At 38.5% G+C, this 21,080-nt stretch overlaps 1 protein-coding gene across 7 annotated transcripts in view; it reads left to right on the forward strand.

Moving 5' to 3' along the window:
• The window catches only part of LOC132830462 (general transcription factor II-I-like), a 148,042-nt gene that overhangs the window by 77,106 nt on the left and 49,856 nt on the right, over positions 1-21,080 (forward strand). For 6 of the 7 annotated variants that reach the window (XM_060848196.1, XM_060848197.1, XM_060848194.1 and 3 more), the window contains 6 exons: positions 6,930-7,113; positions 9,994-10,052; positions 13,515-13,586; positions 15,122-15,305; positions 16,370-16,428; positions 19,432-19,494. In XM_060848196.1, the coding sequence (XP_060704179.1) occupies positions 6,930-7,113; positions 9,994-10,052; positions 13,515-13,586; positions 15,122-15,305; positions 16,370-16,428; positions 19,432-19,494 (621 nt within the window). The remainder of the gene's footprint in view (positions 1-6,929; positions 7,114-9,993; positions 10,053-13,514; positions 13,587-15,121; positions 15,306-16,369; positions 16,429-19,431; positions 19,495-21,080) is intronic. The other variant, XM_060848198.1, reaches the window with a different exon arrangement.

The following is a 21,080-nucleotide window of genomic DNA, read 5'->3' on the forward strand; positions in this document are numbered from 1 at the left end:
AAACGCAAATTAGTACAAATTTTTTATGGTTCTTCATATACATCAAATACTAATCAGCAACTAAATTAGCTGCTTTAAATCTTGTACTGGTTTCTTTAAATCAGTTGAATATGCCCCTAGTGGAATCTTAGTAGAATAATTGTGTGTTGAGTTTTGGAAAGTTACACGAGTTGTTAGTATCACTACTTTTATAAATGGCAAAGATCTCTTTTTAGATTAATATGTGATTTCATTTGCAATGCAGTTATATTTTAATGATGGAAAGAGGCTTAATGGGTCATAGCAAAGTACAGCATGGAAACAGACACTTCGGTCCAACTCATCCATGTCCACCAGATATCCCAACCTAATCTAGTCCCATTTGCCAGCATTTGGCTCACATCGCTCTAAGTCCTTCCTATTCATATGCCCAATCCAGATACATTTTAAATGCTGCAGTTATACCAGCCTCCGCCACTTCCTCTGGCAGCTCATTTCATACACTCATCAGCCTCTGGAAAAAGTTGCTCCATAGGTCCCTTTTATATCTTTTCACTCTCGCCCTAAATCTATTCTCTCTAATTCTGGACTCACCCAGTGCAGGGAAAAGACCATGTCCATTTATGCTGTCCACGCCCTTCCTGGTTTTATAAACCTCTATTAGGTCACCCCTCAGCCTCTGACACTCCAGGGAAAACAGCCCCAGCCTATTCAGCATCTCCCTCTAGCTAAAATCCTCCAATCCTGGCAACATCCTTGTAATTTTTTTCTGAACTCTTTCAAGTTTCACAACATCTTTCCGATAGGAAGGAGACCAGAATTGCACATTAATATTCTAAAAGTGGCCTAACCAATGTCCTGTACAGCTGCAACATGACCTCCCAACTCCTGTACTCAATACTCTGACCAGTAAAGGAAAGCCTACCATGCATCGCCTTCGCTATCCTATTTACCTGTGACTCTACTTTGAAGGAGCGGTGAACCTGCAATCCAAGGTCTCTTTGTTCAGCAACACTCCCGAGGACTTTACCATTAAGTAAGTGTATAACTCCCGCTCTGATTTTTGCAAAATGCAGCAACTCGCATCTATCTAAATTAAACTCCATGTGCCACTTCTCAGCCCATTGGCCTATCTGATCAAGATCCCTTTGTACTCTGAGGTAACCTTTTATTCGCTGTCCGTGTTTGGTATCATCTGCAAACTTACTAAGCATACTACCTATGTTCACATCCAAATCATTTATATAAATGACGAGAAGGAGTGGACCCGGCACCGATCCTTGTGGCATTCCACTGGTCACAGGCCTCCAGTCTGAAAAGCAACCCACCACCACCACCACCACCCTCTGTCTTCTACCTTTTTAAGCCAGTTCTGTATCCAAGTAGCTAGTTCTCCCTGTATTCCATGAGATCTAACCTTGCTAACCAGTCTTCCATGGACGACCTTGTTGATCGCCTTACTGAAGTTCATATTGATCATGTGCATTGCTCTGCCCTCATCAATCTTCTTTGTTACTTTTTCAAAAAGCTCAATTAAGTTCATGAAACATTATTTCCCCATGTACAAAGCCATGCTGACTATCCCTAATCAGTCCTTGCCTTTCCAAATACATGTAAATCCTGTCCCTCTGGATTCCCTTCAACATCGATGTCAAACTCACTGGTCTATAGTTCCCTGGTTTTTCCATACCACCTTTCTTAAATATTGGCACCGTGTTAACCAACCTCCAGTCTTCCTGCACCTCACCTCATCGATGATACAAATATCTCAGAAAGGTGGCCAGCAATCACTTCCCTAGCTGCCCATAGAGTTCTAGGGTACACCTGATCAGATTCTGAGGATTTATCTACTTTCATGCAATACATCCAGCACCACCACCTTTGCAGTATGGTTATTTTTTAAGATGTCACCATCTGCTTCCCCACATTTATATCTTCCTTGTCTTTCTCCAAATTAAATACTGATGCAAAATACTCGTTTAGTATCTCTTCCATCTCCTGCGGCTCCCCACGTAAGCTGTCTCGCTGATTTTTGAGGGGTCCTATTTTCTCCCTAGTTGCCCTTTTGACCTTAATGTATTTATAAAATCCCTTTGGATTCTCCTTAACCCTATTTTCCAAAGCTATCTCATGTCATCTTTTTGCCCTCCTGATTTCCCTCTTAAGTATACTCCTATTGCATTTATACTTTTTAAGGATCCTCTCAATCTCTCCTGTCTATTCCTGACATATGCTTGCTTCCTTTTTCTTAACAAAAACCTCAATTTCTCTAGTCATCCAGCATTCCCTACACCCACCAGCCTTTCCTTTCATGCTAACAAGAATATACTGTGTCTCTGGGCTCTTGTTGTTTCATTTCTGAAGGCTTCCCATTTTTCCATCAGTCCTTTTACCTGCAAACATTACCTCCAATCAGCACCCGGCGGAAACCCACACTGATACGAGTAGAATGTACAAACTCAACAGTCAGTCACCCGAGGTTCAAATTGAACCCCGATCCCTGGTGCTGCTGGGCAGCAGTGCCTGACCACTGAGCCACCATGCCACCAAAGAAACTTTTGAAAGTTGATTAGATTTAGATTAGATTCCCTACAGTGTGGACACAGGCCCTTTGGCCCAACCAGTCCACACCGACCCTCTGAAGAGTAACCCACTAGACCATTTCCCTCTGACTGATGCACCCAACACTATGGGCAATTTAGCATGGTCAGTTCACCTGACCTGCACATCTCTGGTGCTGTGGGAGGAAACCGGAGGCTGAGAGACTGGGAGAATGTGCAAACTCCACACAGACAGTTGCCCAAGGCTGGAATCGAACCTAGGACTCTGGTGCAGTGAGGCAGCAGTGCTAACTACTGAGCCACTGTGCTGAATACCGTCAAAATTAGCCTTCCTCCAATTTAATGTTTCAACTTTTAAGATCTGGTATGTTAGGCCTATCATTCTAGGGATCATTTGTATGAATCTCCGCTGGACATGCTCCAGTGCCAGTATGTCCTCCTTGAGGTGTGGGGCCCGGAATTGGACACCGTATTCTAAATGGGGCCTAACTAGAGCTTTATTGAGTCTCAAACACATCGCTGCTTTTATATTCCAACCCTCTTGAGATAAATGACAACGTTACATTCACTTTCTTAATCATGGACTCGACTTGCAAATTAATCTTTGGAGAATCCTGGACTAGCACTCCCAGATCCCTTTGTACTTTGGCTTTATGAATTTTCTCACCGTTCAGAAAATAGTCCATCTCTGTATTTTTTTATTTTTCCAACGTGCAAGACCTTGCATTTGCTCATGTTTAATTTCATCAGCCATTTCCTGGACAACTCTCCTAAACTGTCTAAATCTTTCTGCAGACTCCCCACCTCAGTACTATCTGCCTGTCCACCTAACTTACCCAGAATGCCCCCAGTCCCATCATCCAAATCATTAATATATAAAGTGAACAGCTGCGGCCCCAGCACTGAACCAATGTCACTGGTTGCCATTCCAAAAAAGAACCTTTTATCCCGACTGTCTGCCGTCTGAGGATTAACTGTCTGACAATCAGTCCCAGTAGCTCACCTTGAACACCATGGGCCCTCGCCTTACTCAGCAGCTTCCTGTGAGGCACCTATCAAAGGCCTTTTTGATGCCATTCCTGGGTTTCCCTGGTCTAACCTACTTTTTACCTCTTTAGAGAATTGTAATAGGTTTGTCAGGCATGACATCCCCCTACTAATTCCATGTTGACTTGTTCTAATCTGACCCTGCACTTCCAAGAATTTAGAAATCTCATCCTTAGCGATGGATTCTAGAATTCTACCAACATCTGAGGTTAGGCTAATCGGCCTATAATTTTCCATCTTTTGTCTTGATCTATTCTTGATCAACGGAATTACAACACCGATTTTCAAGTCATCTGGGACTTTCCCTGACTCCAGTGACTTTTGAAAGAATCTATTTCCTCAAACTCAAGGATGTAGCCCATTGGGACCAAGAGATTTATTAACTTTTAGATTTTCTAACACTTGCTGTTTTGTAATGGCTATCATACTCAATTCTGCCCCGACTCTTCTTAATTTTGGGAGGTTACTCATGTTTTCCACTGAAGACTGGGACAAAGCACTTAAGTTTTTCAGCTATTTCCTAATCTCCCATTACTAGGCTGCTTGCTTCAATTTGGAGTGGCCCAAAGTCTACTTTTTGCCTCTTGTTTGTTTCTTATGTATTGAAACTTTTTTACTATTATTTATAATATTACTAGCTACCCAACCTTATTTGATCCTCTTCTTCCTTATTTCTCTCTTTGTTGTGCTCTGCTTATTTTTGTAGTCTTCCCAATCTTCTGATTTCCCAGTGCTCTTGGCCACTTTATAGACTTGCTCTCTTTATACATTTCCTGACTTCCTTTGTTAGCCATAGCTGTCTAATCCACCCCCAGGTAATCTTTCTTTTCTTTGGGATGAACCTCCATTCTGTGTCCTCACTTAAACCCAGAAATTCCTGCTATTGTTGCTATACTGTCTTCCCTGTTTGACTCTGCTTCCAGTCAATGTTAGTCAGTTCCCCTCTCATGCCCCTATAATTACCTCTGTTTGACTGTAACACCATTTACATCCTAAATCTCCTTACCAATTTGCTTCTCAGTTTCCTTCTGACTATTAGGGTGTCTATAATACAATCTCAATAAGGTGATCATTCCTTTCTTATTTCTCAGCTCCAGCCAAATAACTGCCCTGGATGTATTCCCAGGAATATCCTCCCTAAGTACAGCAGTAAAGCTATTCCATGTCAAAAGTACCACTCCCTCTCTTCTCCTGCCCCCCTTTCTATTCTTCCTGTAGCTTTTGTATCCTGGAACATTAAGCTGCCAGCCTTGTCCATCCCTGAGCCATGTTTCTGTAATTGCTATGATATCCCAGTCCCATGTTCCTAACCTTGCCCTGATTTCATCTGCTTTTCCTGTTAGGCCTCTTGCATTGAAGTAAATGCAGTTTAATTTATCAGTCCTACCTTCGTTCTCTGCATTGTTTCTTCTTGCTCTGACTGTTTGACTCATTCCCTTTTGCAACTGTACCAGTCTCAGATTGATCTCTTTCCTCACAATTAATCTCCCTACCAGTACATCAGTCCCCTTCCAATTCAGGTGTAATCCATCCTTCTACCCCAGAAGAGATGCCAAAGATTCAAAAATTTGAACCCTTCTCCCATGCACCAGCTCCTCAGCCATACATTCATTTGCTATCCTCCTCTTCCTACCCTCACTAGCTCATAACACTGCGAGTAATCTAGATATTACTATCCTCAAGGGCGTTCTTTTTAAATTCCTGTCTAAATTTCTATGTTCTCCCTTCAGAGTCTCATCCTTTTCCCTTCCTCTGTTGTTGGTTCCAATGTGTACTATGACCTGCTGGTTCCTCTCCTCTTTTGAGACCAGTCTGCACCTTCTCTGCGACATCCTTGATCCTGGCGACAGGGAGGAAACACACCATTCTGATTTTTCGCTGCTGGCGCATAAACGTCTGTGTGCCTTTGACAAGAGAATCCTCGATCACAGTCGATTGCTTGAAACTCAGTGTCACCCCTCATTACATTAGAGCCTGCCTCAATACCAGAAACTTGGCTGTTAACACTACATCCCCTGAGAGGCCATCACCCCCTACATTTTCCAAGACAGCATACTTGTTTGAAACGGGGGTCCGTTTTTTGATTTGAATAAATCATTTTTACTAGAACCCTTATTATTTTAGACATGTTTTTAAAAGTTCTGCAATATTTGTAACATGCAGTCTAAGTAATTATTCATGGTGTCTTTTACGTGGCTGATGGGAGAGATTGATGTTTCCCATAAGTAGAATCTAAGATTATTTAAGTACATAAGATTTCAAACTAAATTATCTGTTCTTTCCAGAAGTTACTGTTTGCTCTGAATCTTACACAGTGAAAAATATTGTTTCCATGGTTGTCATAAGTTAGCTGTTCCCTTTCCAGACAGACAAAAGATAGTCTGGTCTAAACAAGCACTAGATTTTGCTAGTGTTAAATTTCACAGACCAAGCTTTAAAGACTTGAGGTAATTATTTAAATGGGTTAATGTCATGGGATTGAATTAAGGAGCATATGAGAGTGGAGATGACTGGATTGGATGGAGCAGGAAGAGAAGGTAAGCTGAGGAAACCCAGACGTGCAGAAATAGTGAAGGATTTGGATTACCGAGAATGTTGAAAAACACATGGGGTGATGGTGTGAGGCATATAGTACTACATAGAAATGTGCAAGAAGCTGATTAATTCTAACCATTAGGAGAGAATTGGCCATGTACTTATTCACAAGACTATGAAAAAAGAACTGGAGAATGAGACTATTTGAAACTCTTTTAGAGAGCTGACTTGATTGCTCACATTTCTTCCTTCTGTGCTTTAAGATTCCATGTTTTTAACCTCCTGAGGATGTTGTCAGCAAAACATCTTATTTCTTTGTTGTACCCACAGCAGTTTTGGCTTTTTTTTCTCTGCAGTCTAAATGTTGAACAACAGTGTGTGCATTTGAAATTGTAAAAAAATGTTTTCTTTATCTTAATGAACAGTTTTCTAGGTGTATCTCAATGTGCTGTTTATACGCTGATTCATAGAACTTACTGCAAGTGCATTTGCTTCATTAAATTAGTACATGACGCATCAAGTTATTTAGAAAAGAAACCGACTTCTGTACCACTTGAGGACTGATGAGGTTCTGTAAGTAGGCTCCTATGCCATAGTATGTAGCAGAGGGTTTCACTGAATGATGTTCTCTTGAGAGTGATGTTGCTGCAGAAGAATTCAGAGAATTGTATACTTATATTTGGTGTGCTCTGTACTTTATCCTTTGTATTACAAACTGAAGTGTTGGGAATTAAAAGATTTTGTATGGAGCCATTGTAAGTCAGTGAATATATCACTAGAGTTAACGTTTATTGTGTAAACTTTTAGCTCAAGCCACACTCGCTACCGGGCCAGTTGTGATCCCATATCCACTCTTCCAGTCCAACTCTGAAGACCTTTGTGTTGATGGTTTACCTGAAGGCATTCCATTTAGACGGCCATCCACTTATGGCATTCCAAGATTGGAGAGGATCCTACTAGCAAAAGATCGGATAAAATTTGTTATTAAAAAGTATGTTTCTGATCCAAATGATTATCCATTATTTTAATCATGTTTGCATAAATTAGGCCACCACCAAATTTTATGTTGGATCTTCTAGTTTCTTATCGTTCTGCAGTGTTTAGATCTGTCATGTAATATTTTTCTACAGTAAAACTAGTTTCAGTTCTTGAGTGAAATGCAGTAATGTTTGCAGCATAACATAGAATGAATCATGGCACTTGGCTTAGAATTTTCATTTTGTAGCCTTACATGATTATCAAGGTATGTTGATAGAAACACTTTTATGATCCACTGGCATCATTACTTGAAATTAAAAATCCCAGAAGTGACTGCCAAATTTCAAATACTCCAGGCTTTAATAATTTCATAATGGAGATTAAAATTGTGCTTTTGAGTAAGTTAATTTGTCATTTGCAGGGTCAATAGTGTGATTTTATGCTTGGAAATGAAGAAAAATATTTTTTTGTTTTGATAATACCTGCATAATGTCAAAAGTTTGGAGTTTGTGTTAGTATATATTTTATGCTGTCCCTATCTGAAAGAAGAATTTTGACCTACTGAAGCTGTAGTAATAGTCTTGTTTATAAGGTTAGTGGATCATGTGGTATTAATACTTAGTGAATTGTTTAGATTTTACCAACCGTTACCCATTAGATCTATCTAGCTCTAAAGTGGGTCTTGTTGATAAATCTGGGTTGACCATGTGGTTCTCTTCAAAAGTGATTTCTTGCCATTTTTTTGATTACTGTTCAGAATGTGACCAGCTAATGTGTATGATTTCCTTTAAGACAATCTTGCATCAAGTGTCAGCTAATGCTGTATTCTCCTGCTTATGTGTCTGACTTGTAATGCTGCATGTTTAGCACTGGCTTATGTTCTGACTTCCAGGATACTCTCCAATGTGCGCCAAATTAACGTCAATCAGTTTGATTGCTTTACTGCTGTCTTTGCTTTTTGTTTTATTAAAATAGTGGGGCTATAGCACTGATCCATTGGTAAAAGGAAATTAATTAGTAGATTTATACATTATTGAATTTAGGTTTTCAGGAATATATTGTGTACATAGTAAAAGTAAACAAAATATAATAAATATGTAAATACAGAAAAATATCATAGAAACATAGGAGCAGGTGGAGGCCATTTGACCCTTTTTAGCCAGCTCTGTTGTTTGTTATTATGATAGTTGATCATAGAGTTCGATATCCTAATCATGTCTTCCCACTACGTCCCTTGTATCTACTTCCCCCTTGAAAAGACAATGTTTTCTACTTGACTACTTTCTCCGGTTATGAATTCCATAAGCTCACTTTGCCCAGACTCTTGAAGAAATTTGTCATCTCAGTCCCCTTATCCTTAAACTGTGACCCCTGTTAATGGAAATAGCTTGCCTTCAATGAATACAATCCTAGCTGACACATCTTCCCCTCAAGTCAGTCCTGACATCTTTCGTTAGATAAGGAGACAAAACTGTATGCAACATTCCAGGTGTGGCCTCACCAATGTCCTATATAATTGCATCCTTGTTCCTGTACTTAAATCCTCTTGCTATGAAGGCCAGCAGACAGTTTGCCACCTTCACTGTCTATTGCACCTGAATGCTTGCTTTCACAAATGGTGCATGAGGATGTCCAGGTCTCAGTGAACATTGCCCGTTTCTCAATTTACGACCATTCAAATAAAAATCAATGCTGTATTTTTGCTGTCAGTGGATAACCTCACCTATACCAACATCATACTGCATCCGCCATACATTTTGACCACTCACTGAGCCTGTCCAAATCATATTGCAGCATCTCTTTCTTTCTCCTGCCATCACCTTTCCACCTAGCTTGGTGTCATCTGAAAACTTTGCGATATTGCTTGTTATTCCCTCATCTAAATCATTAACATATATTGTGAATTTATGTCCTAAAACCAATCCCTGCAGTACTTCACAAGTCACTGCCATCATTCAGGAGGGAAAAAAAATTCTTGCTCTTTTTGCTTCTTGTCTGCTCACCAATTTTTATCCATCTCAGTACGTAACCTCCAATGTGATTCATTTTACTTTACACATATTAATGTCTTATGTTGGACTTTGTTGATAGCCTTCTGTTAGTTCAAATAAACCGTACCACTGGCTACCCACTTAGATTTGTCGAGCATAAATTCCCATCTGAAAATCTGTTGCCTGTGTATGATCCTACTCTGTTTTCTAAATGCTATACGATAAAATCTTTCCCTCCATTGCCATCAGACCCACTGATCTATAAGTTATATTAGCGACCTTCCAAGTCTTGGAAGCTGACCATGATGCACTCATTACTTCTAGGGTTACTTAAGTACTCTGGGACGTAGATTATTGGGCTCTGGCCTTTGATTTGCCTTTAGTTCTGGAAATTGATGAGACTAATACAGTAACCTTGGGAGAAGTACCTTTTTCTGTGTGAGAGGAGATAAATTTAGAATGGCCTGGTACCCCAGTTATGACTAATTCTGCCACTGTCAAAACTAAAGTTGGAAGACCATGTGTGGAAAATTGTAGCCTTGACTTTTGTCATTGCATTGCTATTGCTGCAGTTGAGTTTTTATTTGTACGTTCACACTAAATTATTAAATTAAATATTTGTTTCTAGACAAGTTTGTTTAAAAACATAATTGAGTTGACAAGTTTCTTACATATCAGCTGTGTTTCTAAAGGAATTCACATTTCTACTGAAGTAATTGGAAAGGTGTTAATTAGTCTGATCATTATTGATGATCAGACTGAATACGTTTTGCTGTAGAATAAATTACTTTCATATTCCTCAGTTACTTAATCATCAGCTGTTGCAGGTGTTGTGCAGTTAATGAAAAATACTTTCACAAGCGCATTGATTTTCAATGTTTGTATTTTTGTCCTTCTGTTAGACCAGAATTGTTGGCAACTGAACAGGAAGAAACTGCTCCAGACAAAACTGTCCCTGGAGGTAAGCACTGAAAATTAAAACTAAAAAAGATGCTACAGATAATTGACAGTAGTTGATGTTAATGGTGTTGAGACCGTCAACTTCAGACATCTGTTATCACCTCGTGAATATATTGAGGTTCTTATTTGATTTTCTAGAACTATTTATCCTCTGGAAATTTTCCATCATTTCAACCCCTTCTTCCTAAATACACGCTTCGTCTGCAGAAGCGGCCCCCCCCCCTGCTGGCGCCGCCGCCGCCGCCATCTCCCTGAAGATAAACAAATGAGGTAGTTCATGTTTTTTTTTAATTCACTGGTGGAATATGGGCTTTGTTGGCAGACCAGCATTTATTACACATTCTAGTTGCCCTTATGGTGGTAGTGAAGCTTTCTTGAATCCCTGCAGTCCATGTGTTGTAGGTAGGCCCATAATGCCTTTTTAGAGAGCGAATTCCAAGATTTTTATCCACCGACAGCGAAGGAATGGCAATATATGTCCAAGTCGGGATGGTGAGTGCCTTAGAGGGGAATTTGCAGGTGGTGTTCCCATGTATCCGCTGTCCTTGTTATTCTAGATGGAAGTAGTCACAGGTTTGGAAGATCTCCGGATCTTGTGTGAATTTCTACCGTGCATCTTGGAAGTATTGCACGTTGCTAGAGGAAGTTGATGAATGTGGATGCTGGTACTGGGGGAATTTGGTGTTGGTAACACCATTCGGTGAATGTCAAGGGGCAGTGGTTAGATGGTCATTGCATGGTATTTGCCATTTGAAATGGCAAATGTTACTTGCCATTTGTCTGTATTTTGAGCATAGAGTGCTCCAGTGTCTGGGAAACCACAAGTGGTGCTGAACATAGTGTGCTCATCGGTGAACATCCCACTTCTGAACTTATGATGGAGGGAAGGTCATTGAAGTGGAAACGCATTTTGATGTTCTGAAGCTGAAATAATTGACCTCTGACATCCACGACCATCTTCATATGTGCCATGTATGACTCCAACCAGTGAAGAATTTGCCGTATGATAACCACTGATTCCAGTTTTTCTAGGATACTCCTTGTTGCCACACTGAATCGAATGTAACCTTGATGTCCAGGACTGTACCTGTTACCCACCTCTGGAATTCAACTCTCTTGTCAATGTTTTTGAACCAAAACTGTAATGAGGTCAGGAGATGAATGGTTCTGACAGAATCCAAACTGGGCATTGCTGAGCAGGTATTGCTTGGTAGCGTTATTGATGACAACTTCCACCATTTTACTGTTGATCGGGAGCAGACTGATGGGGAAGTAATTGGTGGTGTTGGATTTGCCCTGTGTTTTGTGCATAGGGCATACCTGGGCAATTTTCCACACTGTTGGGTAGAAAAGTCCAGATGTACTAGGGGAGCGCATGTCTTTCGAGCTGTTGCTGGAATGTTGTCAGTCTCCACTGCTGCCAACCATTTCTTGATATCATGTAGCGTGAATCAAATTGGCTGACTGGACCAGCGTCTGTGATACTGGGAGCACTACAGGAGGCTGAGAAAAATCATCCATTCTGTGTCTGTGGTTCGATACTTCAGCCTTATCTTGTTCAATGATGTGTTGGACTCTTCCATCATTGGCGATGGGAGTATTTGTGGAGTTGCCTTCTCCACTCCTCCTGATACTGGTGTGGACAGATTTACCTGTCGCTGGCAGATTGCTAAGGATGAGGTCAAGTATCTTTTGGCCCTCTTGTTGGTTCCCTCACCACCTGCTGCAGACCCAGTCTAGGAGCTATATTCTTTAGTTCTTGACCAGTTCGTACTGCTGCTGAGCACTGTCCAGATCATTGATGCCACCCTCCATCCTTTTTTCTTCAAATGGTGTTCAAGATGGAATATTTTATCAGCTGATGGTAACTGTGCATGGTAATCATGTTTCCTTGCCTGTGTGTAACCTGAAGCCATAGACTTGGTGGCATATGGAATCAATGTTGAGAATTCTCAGGGCTCTTTACTCTCTATTATAATCCAATGTGCTGCTATATCTACTGAATCCCCACATATCCAGGGATAGTGATGGTGGTGTCTGAGGCATTGGCCTCATTCCTGACGAAGGGCTTATGCCTGAAATGTTGATTCTCCTGCTCCTTTGATGCTGCCTGACCTGCTGTGCTTTTCCAGCGCCCCACATTCGATTCTGATCTCCAGCATTTGCAGTCCTCGCTTTCTCTGCATTGTCCAGTGAGTATGACTGTGTACGGTTGACTAAGCTGAGGATAGCTAACCCAACTTTGGCATGAGTCCCCAGATGTTAGTAGGGAGGACTTTGCAGTGTTGACATGGCTGTTTCTGCTGTTATCTTGTGCATAGGTTAATGCCAGGTGATTCATCTATTTTCAGTTCATTGAGACTTTGTAGTGATTGATATAACTGAGTGGCTTGCTGGGCCATTTCAGGGGCTAGTTGAGTCAACCACATTGCTGTGGATCTGGAGTCACATGTATGCCAGACCAGATGAGGATAGCACAATTCCTTTGCTTAAGGTTGTTTACTGATAGATTTTTTCCAACAATCGACTATGGTTACATGGTCAGTAGTATATTCTTAATTGTATCTGCTCTGTCAGGATTTGAATCCTGGAATATTAGCTAAATTTCTGGAGTATTACTTGAGCAATAGTACCACTAGGCCATCGCCTCCCTTTTGTAGACTCCATTTTCAGCCTTCAACTGTCGTACTGAACCTGTTTCATTGCAACTGTTATCCCCTTGTCCGGTCTCTACCCGTGCACAATCTTACAGTTCTTTCAATGACCTCTCGCCTTAACCAATGTCAGGTTATATTCATGACCATCTCTTTTCACTACAAAAGTACCTAAGAAGAACCTCCACACTTACCACGTGCAGCAATTTATCTGGTCCCATCCATGATTAAACTCTTCTGCCCCTTGGGCCTGTGCTTTTATTTGAGATATTTCCTTTCAGATAAAGGTTTCAACCTGTCAGCTAATATAGCCCAGGATTGTTGCCAGATCTTTGAAATAACTGATCAATTAGTCCCACCCCCCTGCCCTTATGCTATAATCTTGTAAGCATTTTTCCATTTAGTATTTATACACTTCCTTGCTAAAGTAATTTATTCATGAATCTGCTTCCGATGCACTTTTAAGTAATGCATGTTAGACCAATTCAGACATGGTATTAATAATGTCTCCTTTAAAAAGAAATTTAACTTTTTTTTAAACTGAACATTTGGTTCTTTTGCCACTTACTTTAAAACTTCGGCTTTAGAGTTCTGCCACTAGAATCACATACTACTTATTGACTTGAAGCTCAGCTTTCTGCTCTCTCCATGCAGCTGAAAACCTGAATCCCTGTTATTACTCTGCTCAATATTCTAAGTTATTTTATACTACTTCATTTTCCCCAGAATTTTCTGAGAGACTAAGGTGGCAATTATTCATCAATCAGTTCAGATATTTTTAGAGAATTCAAAATACTTTCATTTTCTAGCAAAAGAAGAGTGGAATACCCGAATCACTAAACTAAGGAGAATGGTTGAAGAACTTTTCAGCAAGAAATACGGTATTTTTTCTTTTGTTTTTGTTGATGTTTTGTCAATGCTGTCATGGCAGCAAATGTTCATCTCTACAAAGTTAATTTTATTGACTTGATACATGCATTGATCCTGATGTTCAGAGTTTGGAAAAAGAAACAATTTTACATTGTTTTACTGAAGAATTTCAAAAGACTGCTCAGCTTTTGTTAATTTTTTGAAACGTTATATAAGAAAATAGCACAAATTGCTACAAAAAATGGCCATTTGAAGTCCTTCATGAACATTTTAATTTAAATCTTGCGCAATCAAAAAGGAATGATGTATAACCTTGTAAAGGAACTTTTAAGAATGCTCAGAATATTACAGAATTTTCTGTTAAGTTTGAAATTTAGTTCAATCAAAACTACAGTCTTGAATCTAAACCAAAAAACTGAAGGTATGAGGGCACATTAACTATGATAGATTGGTAGGGGGAAACTCTTAAGAGGTATCTCTGTAGGCAGGTAGTGGCTAACATTTAAACAAAAAATACATTTCTGTTACCCACAGAATCAGTAAAGAATGTATTCCACCTTTGGATAAGGAAACAAGAATAGTATTCAGTTGATGGAAGAGTTTTATGAAGTTGCTTAAAAAGGAAAACAAATGATATGTCTGAGGATTTGGAAGACATTAAAATTCTAAAAGTGATGACCAAGAGAAGGATAAGGGAAAATAGGTACAAAGTAGTGTGAAACATTAAAAATTGAGTGTCAGCGATTTAAATAATTACGTAGGAGAGAATTGAGCAGCAAAAACAAATAAGTCTATTGCAATTGGACTTAATATTTTGGGGAATCACGAAATGGCAGAGATACTAAACAAATACTTTGTGTCTCTTCTCATGGAATAAACTATGAAAAATCTCAATGGTGAATCTGGGGATTTATGTAAATGAGGCATTGCAAAATGTTAATATTAATTTTTAGAAAGAGAACTAGAAATATTAATTGGACTTAAAGTAGATAAGTCCTCTGGTTCAGCTAATCTACATTCCAGAATATAGAATGAGGTTGTTACAGAAGTAGTAGATTAATTGGTGGTCATCTTTCAACATTCTTTCAACTCTGGAGTGGTTTCTGCAAATTGTAAGGTGACAAGTGTAAACTGAACCTGCAGCTCTATTAGTTTCCTCTCAATCAGAGAAAATGCTCATGCCTATAATAAGAGACCTGATAACGAGACCTCAGGAAATAATGGTAGAATTGGATAGATCAACACTGAATTATAAAGGAGAAAATCATTTTTAACATACCTGCTCAAGTTTTTTTTCAGAATGTAATTAGCAGTTCAGGTAGATTTTTAGAACTGATCGATTTAGGCTATTTACCTTTCAGAAGGCTATTTAATTAAGTATCACATGAGGTTAGTAAATAAAATTAGAGCACAAGGGATTTGAAGGAATGAGTTTGAGAGCTGTTTAATAGCCAAAATAGGACTAAATGGGTCATTTTGAGGTTAGCAGGCTGTGACTAGTACAAGTTATTGACTTACTAGAATTCTGATGTTTCCTTCCTCGCAGCTGAAGCCATGGGACAAACGCAAGCAATGATTGTGCCCTATCGCAAATTTGAATCTCACCCTAAAGAACTTTACGTGGAGGGCTTACCTGACAACATTCCATTCAGAAGCCCTTCTTGGTACGGTATCCCTAGGTTAGAGAAGATCCTACAAGCAAGTGATCGGGTTAAGTTTGTTATTAAAAGGTTGGTTTAGGATTTTTAAAATTGTATCACTTTTGAGATGGAATGACTGAGCTTTAGACTTTGTTTGAATTCAGCTTTTTTTTTGAAGTTCTGTCAAAGCAGCACAATTTGGGTCAATCCTCCCTCGTTCCATCAAAATAGTGAGGTGTTAGCGAATGAGCTTCGGGCAGGTCATAGCACGGGAACAGCATTTGGTCCAACCCGGCCCATTTCCCTCCAAACTCTTCCTATTCATTTACCCGTCCAAATGCCTTTTAAATGTTGCAACAGCTCATTTGTATCACCCTCTGCATGAAAAAGTTGCCCTTTAGGTTTTTTTTTTACATATCTTTCCCGTCTCCCCCTAAACCTATGCCCTCTAGTTCTGGACTCCCCCACCTCAGGGAAAAGACTTTGTCAATTTGTCCTATCCATGCCCCTCATTATTTTGTAAACATCTGTAATGTCACCCCTCAGCCTCCAACGCTCAAAGGAAAACAGCCCCAGCCTGTTCAGCCTCTCCCTGCAGCTCAGATCCTCCAACCGTAGCAACATCCTTGTAAATCCTTTCTTCACCCTTTCCGGTTTCACAACATCTTTCCGATAGGAAGGAGACCAGAATTGCACGAATAAATGTGCTTCACAGGGACAGTCATTTTTACGTAATCATCTTAGAGCATTTACTACCCCTAAATGTGTAAGCTGTCCAGTAGGAGATGTATGCTTCAAAGTGCACCCAGTCTTGGTGTTTGTTTTGCTCATGCTATAAGTCCACCCCAACTTGTTGACTTGTTGGCTACTTAATTAAAATTCAGATAAAATTAAGTCTTGATATTTTTTTGGGAAGTTGATAATGGTGCAACATTATCACTTCTTGCGCAGTGCATAACCTCAGTAAACCATTTTGATGTCTCTTTAAGATTTTATTCCTAGTAGAGTATCATTAGAATTAAAACAGGAATAGTTAGTAAATTTTGAGGCTTACATTTAATCGATTGGTTGAGACTGAAAAATCCATTTTCCATTTCTTCAGTAACTTGGTTCAGTAATTTATTCAGTCTAACATAATCAAATTTTTCTCGTAGATCAGATCTACTGGTTAATGAGCAAACTGAATCCAATGTACAGAGATTAAACCTGACAGGTAAGAATACCCCACCGCCCAGTGGTATTTGGGTACAAGCTAAATCCGTGTAGATATTTGTGAGGGAGGTTGATCACTTTCCATCAAGTGATGGGCAATATATTTCCTATATTTTTGACATTCGTCATCAGCTGTCGTTCATTTGATAATTTGCGGTAAGTTAGCAGGTATGTATTAAAGTCTGCCTTGAGTTGATTAACTTTTCACACATCGTGTGGCAGAGACACCTTTAAGATCAAATACTTTGTCTTCCCTCTTCAAGTTGTAATCACACTGGCTATTTTAGTTTTGAGATGGCTGCTGGGATCAGCTGGAAATCTTATGAATTTATACATATGTAGGTTCTATTTCATCCTTTCCTTATTTTTCTAAATGATATAATGGAATTAAGTAGTAATCAACAGGAAAAGAAATAGTCTGAGTTTTATTTATGTATCTATCATGACCATTTTGTGCTGAAATTTATACCTTTAGTGCTCTGCTTTAGTACTATCCTGTCATGGATCAAAAATTTCAACATATTCAACATTGGTTTTACTATTGCCTTCTAAATAACTTGCATATGTCAATGCATATTGTTAAATTTAAAATATTCATTCAGACTGGAAATCATCAATCAGCCAACAGAGTTGGAGAACAAAATTAATATAGTAATTCATTCTAATTTTTGTATTCTATATTATGCGTGCATTTAAACTGATAAATGTGCATGTTCGTTTAAGTGGTCCGTTGCCATTATATACATGATATGCAAAATTGCTTTCATATCCAAACAACAGTGGTTACATTTCGGTAGTATTTTAATGTTGTGAAACAGTCTTGGGACATCATGTGGCTATGAAAAGTGCTATACTAGTACAAGTTCCTTGATCCTATCTGTGCTTTCCTTCCAATCTATCTTACCCTTTTGACTAAATCAGATTTAAGATTTAAATTCTTTGGTTCCACATCAGCTAACTTTTGGTTATCGAGTCTTACTCTGATCTACGTGGTACTAAGTCCACCTGATTTCTCAATATGTTAAACACTTTAAGTATACAAATATTATTTTACAACTTTTTTGAAAGTGTGCATGTGGTAATTTGACCGATTTTGAAACTGTAGATTTGTATGTTAATACAACTTTTGTGTTAATAACACTCATTTCTCACCCTTTGGTCTCATTTTCTGGACAAGTGGACTACTAGTTTACCTGAACTTGGGCTTTTGAGGAAATCAAGATTCAGTTCCAGCTGTTTTGCTCACTCATTATTTGTTAATAAAGTTTCATAATGCTTAACTAGATTATGTGATCAACTAGGAACGCTTTAATATTTTAGACAACTGAGGTGGTTAAGATCAAGCATGGATTGGGGGAGGGTTGCTTGTGCACCTGAGTATTTTCAATCTCAGAATTGTTTGTGTGAAAGGAGGCCACTTGTCCATTGTGCCTCCAGCAATTCTGTAACCACTTCCAATCTCCTGCCTTTTCCCCCCACATCCCTGTATGCTCCTTTTAACCAAATAATCATCTAATGCCATCTTGAATCCCTCAGTTGAAACTGCCTCAAACACACTTCCAGGCATTGTATTCCATATTCTTGACTGCTCACTCTGAAATGTTTTTTCCTTGCGGTACCCTTGTTTCATTTGCATATCATGTTTAATCTGTGCTTTGTCACTATCTTTCCTTTTTATAAATGGTAACAGTTTCTCCTTATCTAGTCTATCCAACCCACTTATGCTGGAGAAGCCTCTATCAAATCTCCTCTGTCTTTTCTTCAAGGAGCATAGTCCCAACTTCAGTCTGTCCTCATAACCGAAACTTCTCATCTGTGGAACCATTGCTTCTGCACGCTCTCCAATATGTTCACATTATTTTACTGCTTTTTCTTGTCATGTGCCCTTATCTACAATGTACATTGGCATGAAATTGAGTGGAATGAGTAATTGTGGCTGTGAGCTTTTTTATTACATTTGCTGTTAGATTGTGCAAAGTTTGTGTTAACAGAGGACATTCGGTGAAATAAAAGTAATGTACATTGGAATGTCATGATTCTTGTACCTTACCTGGAATTGTGAATCAGTCAAGTGTGTGTGCAAGAATTTTCTTTTAGGGGTGGGGAACAATGGTGAGTAACTTTTTATTTTTTACTATTTTTATTGACCTATTCTTTTGTTTTGATGATTTGGCCACCACGCGAGTGTTGGAAATTTGTAAAAACGAATTCTGAATGTATTAAACCATTTCTGTTCTCTCATTTGTTTCCAGCCATGCCATTTATTTCCATGATTCGGTCTAGCTTTTATTGTGAAGTTAATTTAAATGCCAGAGTAAAACATGCTAACATTCTAAAATGTAGGTCTTTAAATTCTTAAGAATGATAATTCACAATCATACATAAGTTTACGATTAAAGTACAATGCTGCATCAATTATAATGGAGTAGTGTAGTGGAAATGTAACTATATTTAATTTTTTTTCCCCAGTCCTTGCTCTAATGTTCTCTTTTTACCATTTACTTCATGTTGATAAAAAGCAACGTGGCACTAATGAACCATTCATTTTTATAAGAGTCCAATGGAGCTCTGCTTAAAATTATTTTTTAATTTTATTCTGTCAACTTTGTGCACTGCACTACTGTTATTTGTTTCTTCTTCTTTCATTAAATGTTGGAGAGAATAATTTTTAATAATGCTGTATTGTATTAGGCTTTCTAGAAATGTATTTTCCAATTGTGGTTTGGTTATTACAAATCCAAGCCCCTCTATGGTAGCAATGCAGGCGAGTCTAGGAGAAGCTGTGTCGTGAAAATAGATCACTGATTTTGCCCATAGCTTCAGGTACACCATTATATGCATTTGCAATTGAAAATCCTTCATATTGACATTTAAACTGGCCCAGAAAAACTTACTTTTGTGGCTCTATTGGCTTTATATTCCATGCTGATCTGCATCTGCAGGCTATACGTATCGCTTTACTTTTATATTTTCCTTACTGCATTGTACTTTCTGATTTATGCAGGTTCTGGCCCTAACACTGATCATTTTAGGGACAGACTGATGCCATCTTTTGCTGATGCTGCAGGTACCACGCACTGTTTTTAATCAATGGCACTTTCATGTTTCAGCACACAAATGTCATTACCTGAACCTTGTCATTCTTTTTTCTGGTGCAACTAGCATTATATCATTTTTTGCTTTGGTAGTGCTTAACTAATGATTGTCACACATAAAGGAGTGTTTCGTGAAGCAAACTGAAGAACTCAACAGCATGTGGTATCAGTCTGTTTCTAATAAAAATAACCATACATGAAATGGACTTAGTGCACTTATTTTTGAAACTTCGCAAGTTTTGCATAATATCCTTATTCATTCCTCCTCCTCCGGAAGAAGAACCAATGTCTAAAGTTAATATAGGTTAGTATCTGTAACCCTATGTCCTGGAATAAAATGTAGCTGAACTAAGTGATCCAGCAGAACTAAAGCTAAAATCAACATGCAAGTTCATTATCCATTTTAGTTTTTGATACTTCAGCTCAGATTCACTTGTTACAAACTTCTGGTAAAGATTCATGTGGTTGATTTGTCTCTTGCTTAAAAAACATTCACTTGCCTTCAGCACAGCAGAGTAGACTGATTTTCAATTGCAGTAAGTCCTTTCCATTATACTTACTTCATATATTCCAGCAACCAACAAATAACACTTGTCATTTTTAGCACTTCATGGAGCCTCTTAATCAAAATGATTTAAAAATAACTAAATTATGCAGATTACTCTGCCTGTTTTGTACCTATTTTTCTCAGGAAGAAGCTGATTTCCAAATTGAAGGAAAACATTTCTTTTAAAGTGTAGTTGCATGAAGTACTTTATTAAAGAATTTATAATAGCACTTGTATAACCCAGGTATGGTATAAAATGGAAAATGGTTTGCAAGTTTTATTATAACTAAAATAAGTTAAGTAAGTTTGACACAGCCAAAGCTTAACTCATCTCCCTGGTTTTACATTTTTCTGTTAAATTTTGGATTCACAACTTGGGTTACTTGAGCATTGTTTGTATTTCTATATAGTACAGAAAACAGCATTCAAAGTAAAATTTGTTTTCCTCCACTGTGTTCCTTCCAAAAGCTTGAAATGTTTCTCACACTAGGAAAAATTCATATATAGCTGTTTGGTAGTACAGAATTTAAGTATTTCTAAAGACAACATATATTTCTGCAAAGCATTCCATCTACCAAGCATCAGGATAATTTGCAAGAATACCAATGCAAGGGGAAAACCAACACACAAATAGTGGCTGAGCAACCACACCAATATAAAATTTACCAAAAAGGCACTAAATTACTAGTTGCATAATTTAGTATAATGGTTGATGACTGCAGAAGACAGTTGTAGGAAACTTGTTAGAATCCCAATATGTTAGATGCCTCTACCCTCCTCCAATATACATGGGAAAATTGCTTAGCTATTTGTGTAACCAGGGTTCAGTGTTGCCTATTTTTAAAAATTCCATTTCCATTCTGTCACCAGGAAAGCTCAATTACTAGTCAAATTTTTGACTTGTGTCCAAATACTAAATACATCCCAGAGACGTGTTGCTAGACAGTTGCAATTATTAACTGTGGTTAATTGGTGTTGCTGTTCATTACTACAATGTAACGTTCAGTGTTA

This window comes from Hemiscyllium ocellatum, chromosome 31 (assembly GCF_020745735.1).
Source record: "Hemiscyllium ocellatum isolate sHemOce1 chromosome 31, sHemOce1.pat.X.cur, whole genome shotgun sequence".
Lineage (NCBI taxonomy): Eukaryota > Metazoa > Chordata > Chondrichthyes > Orectolobiformes > Hemiscylliidae > Hemiscyllium > Hemiscyllium ocellatum.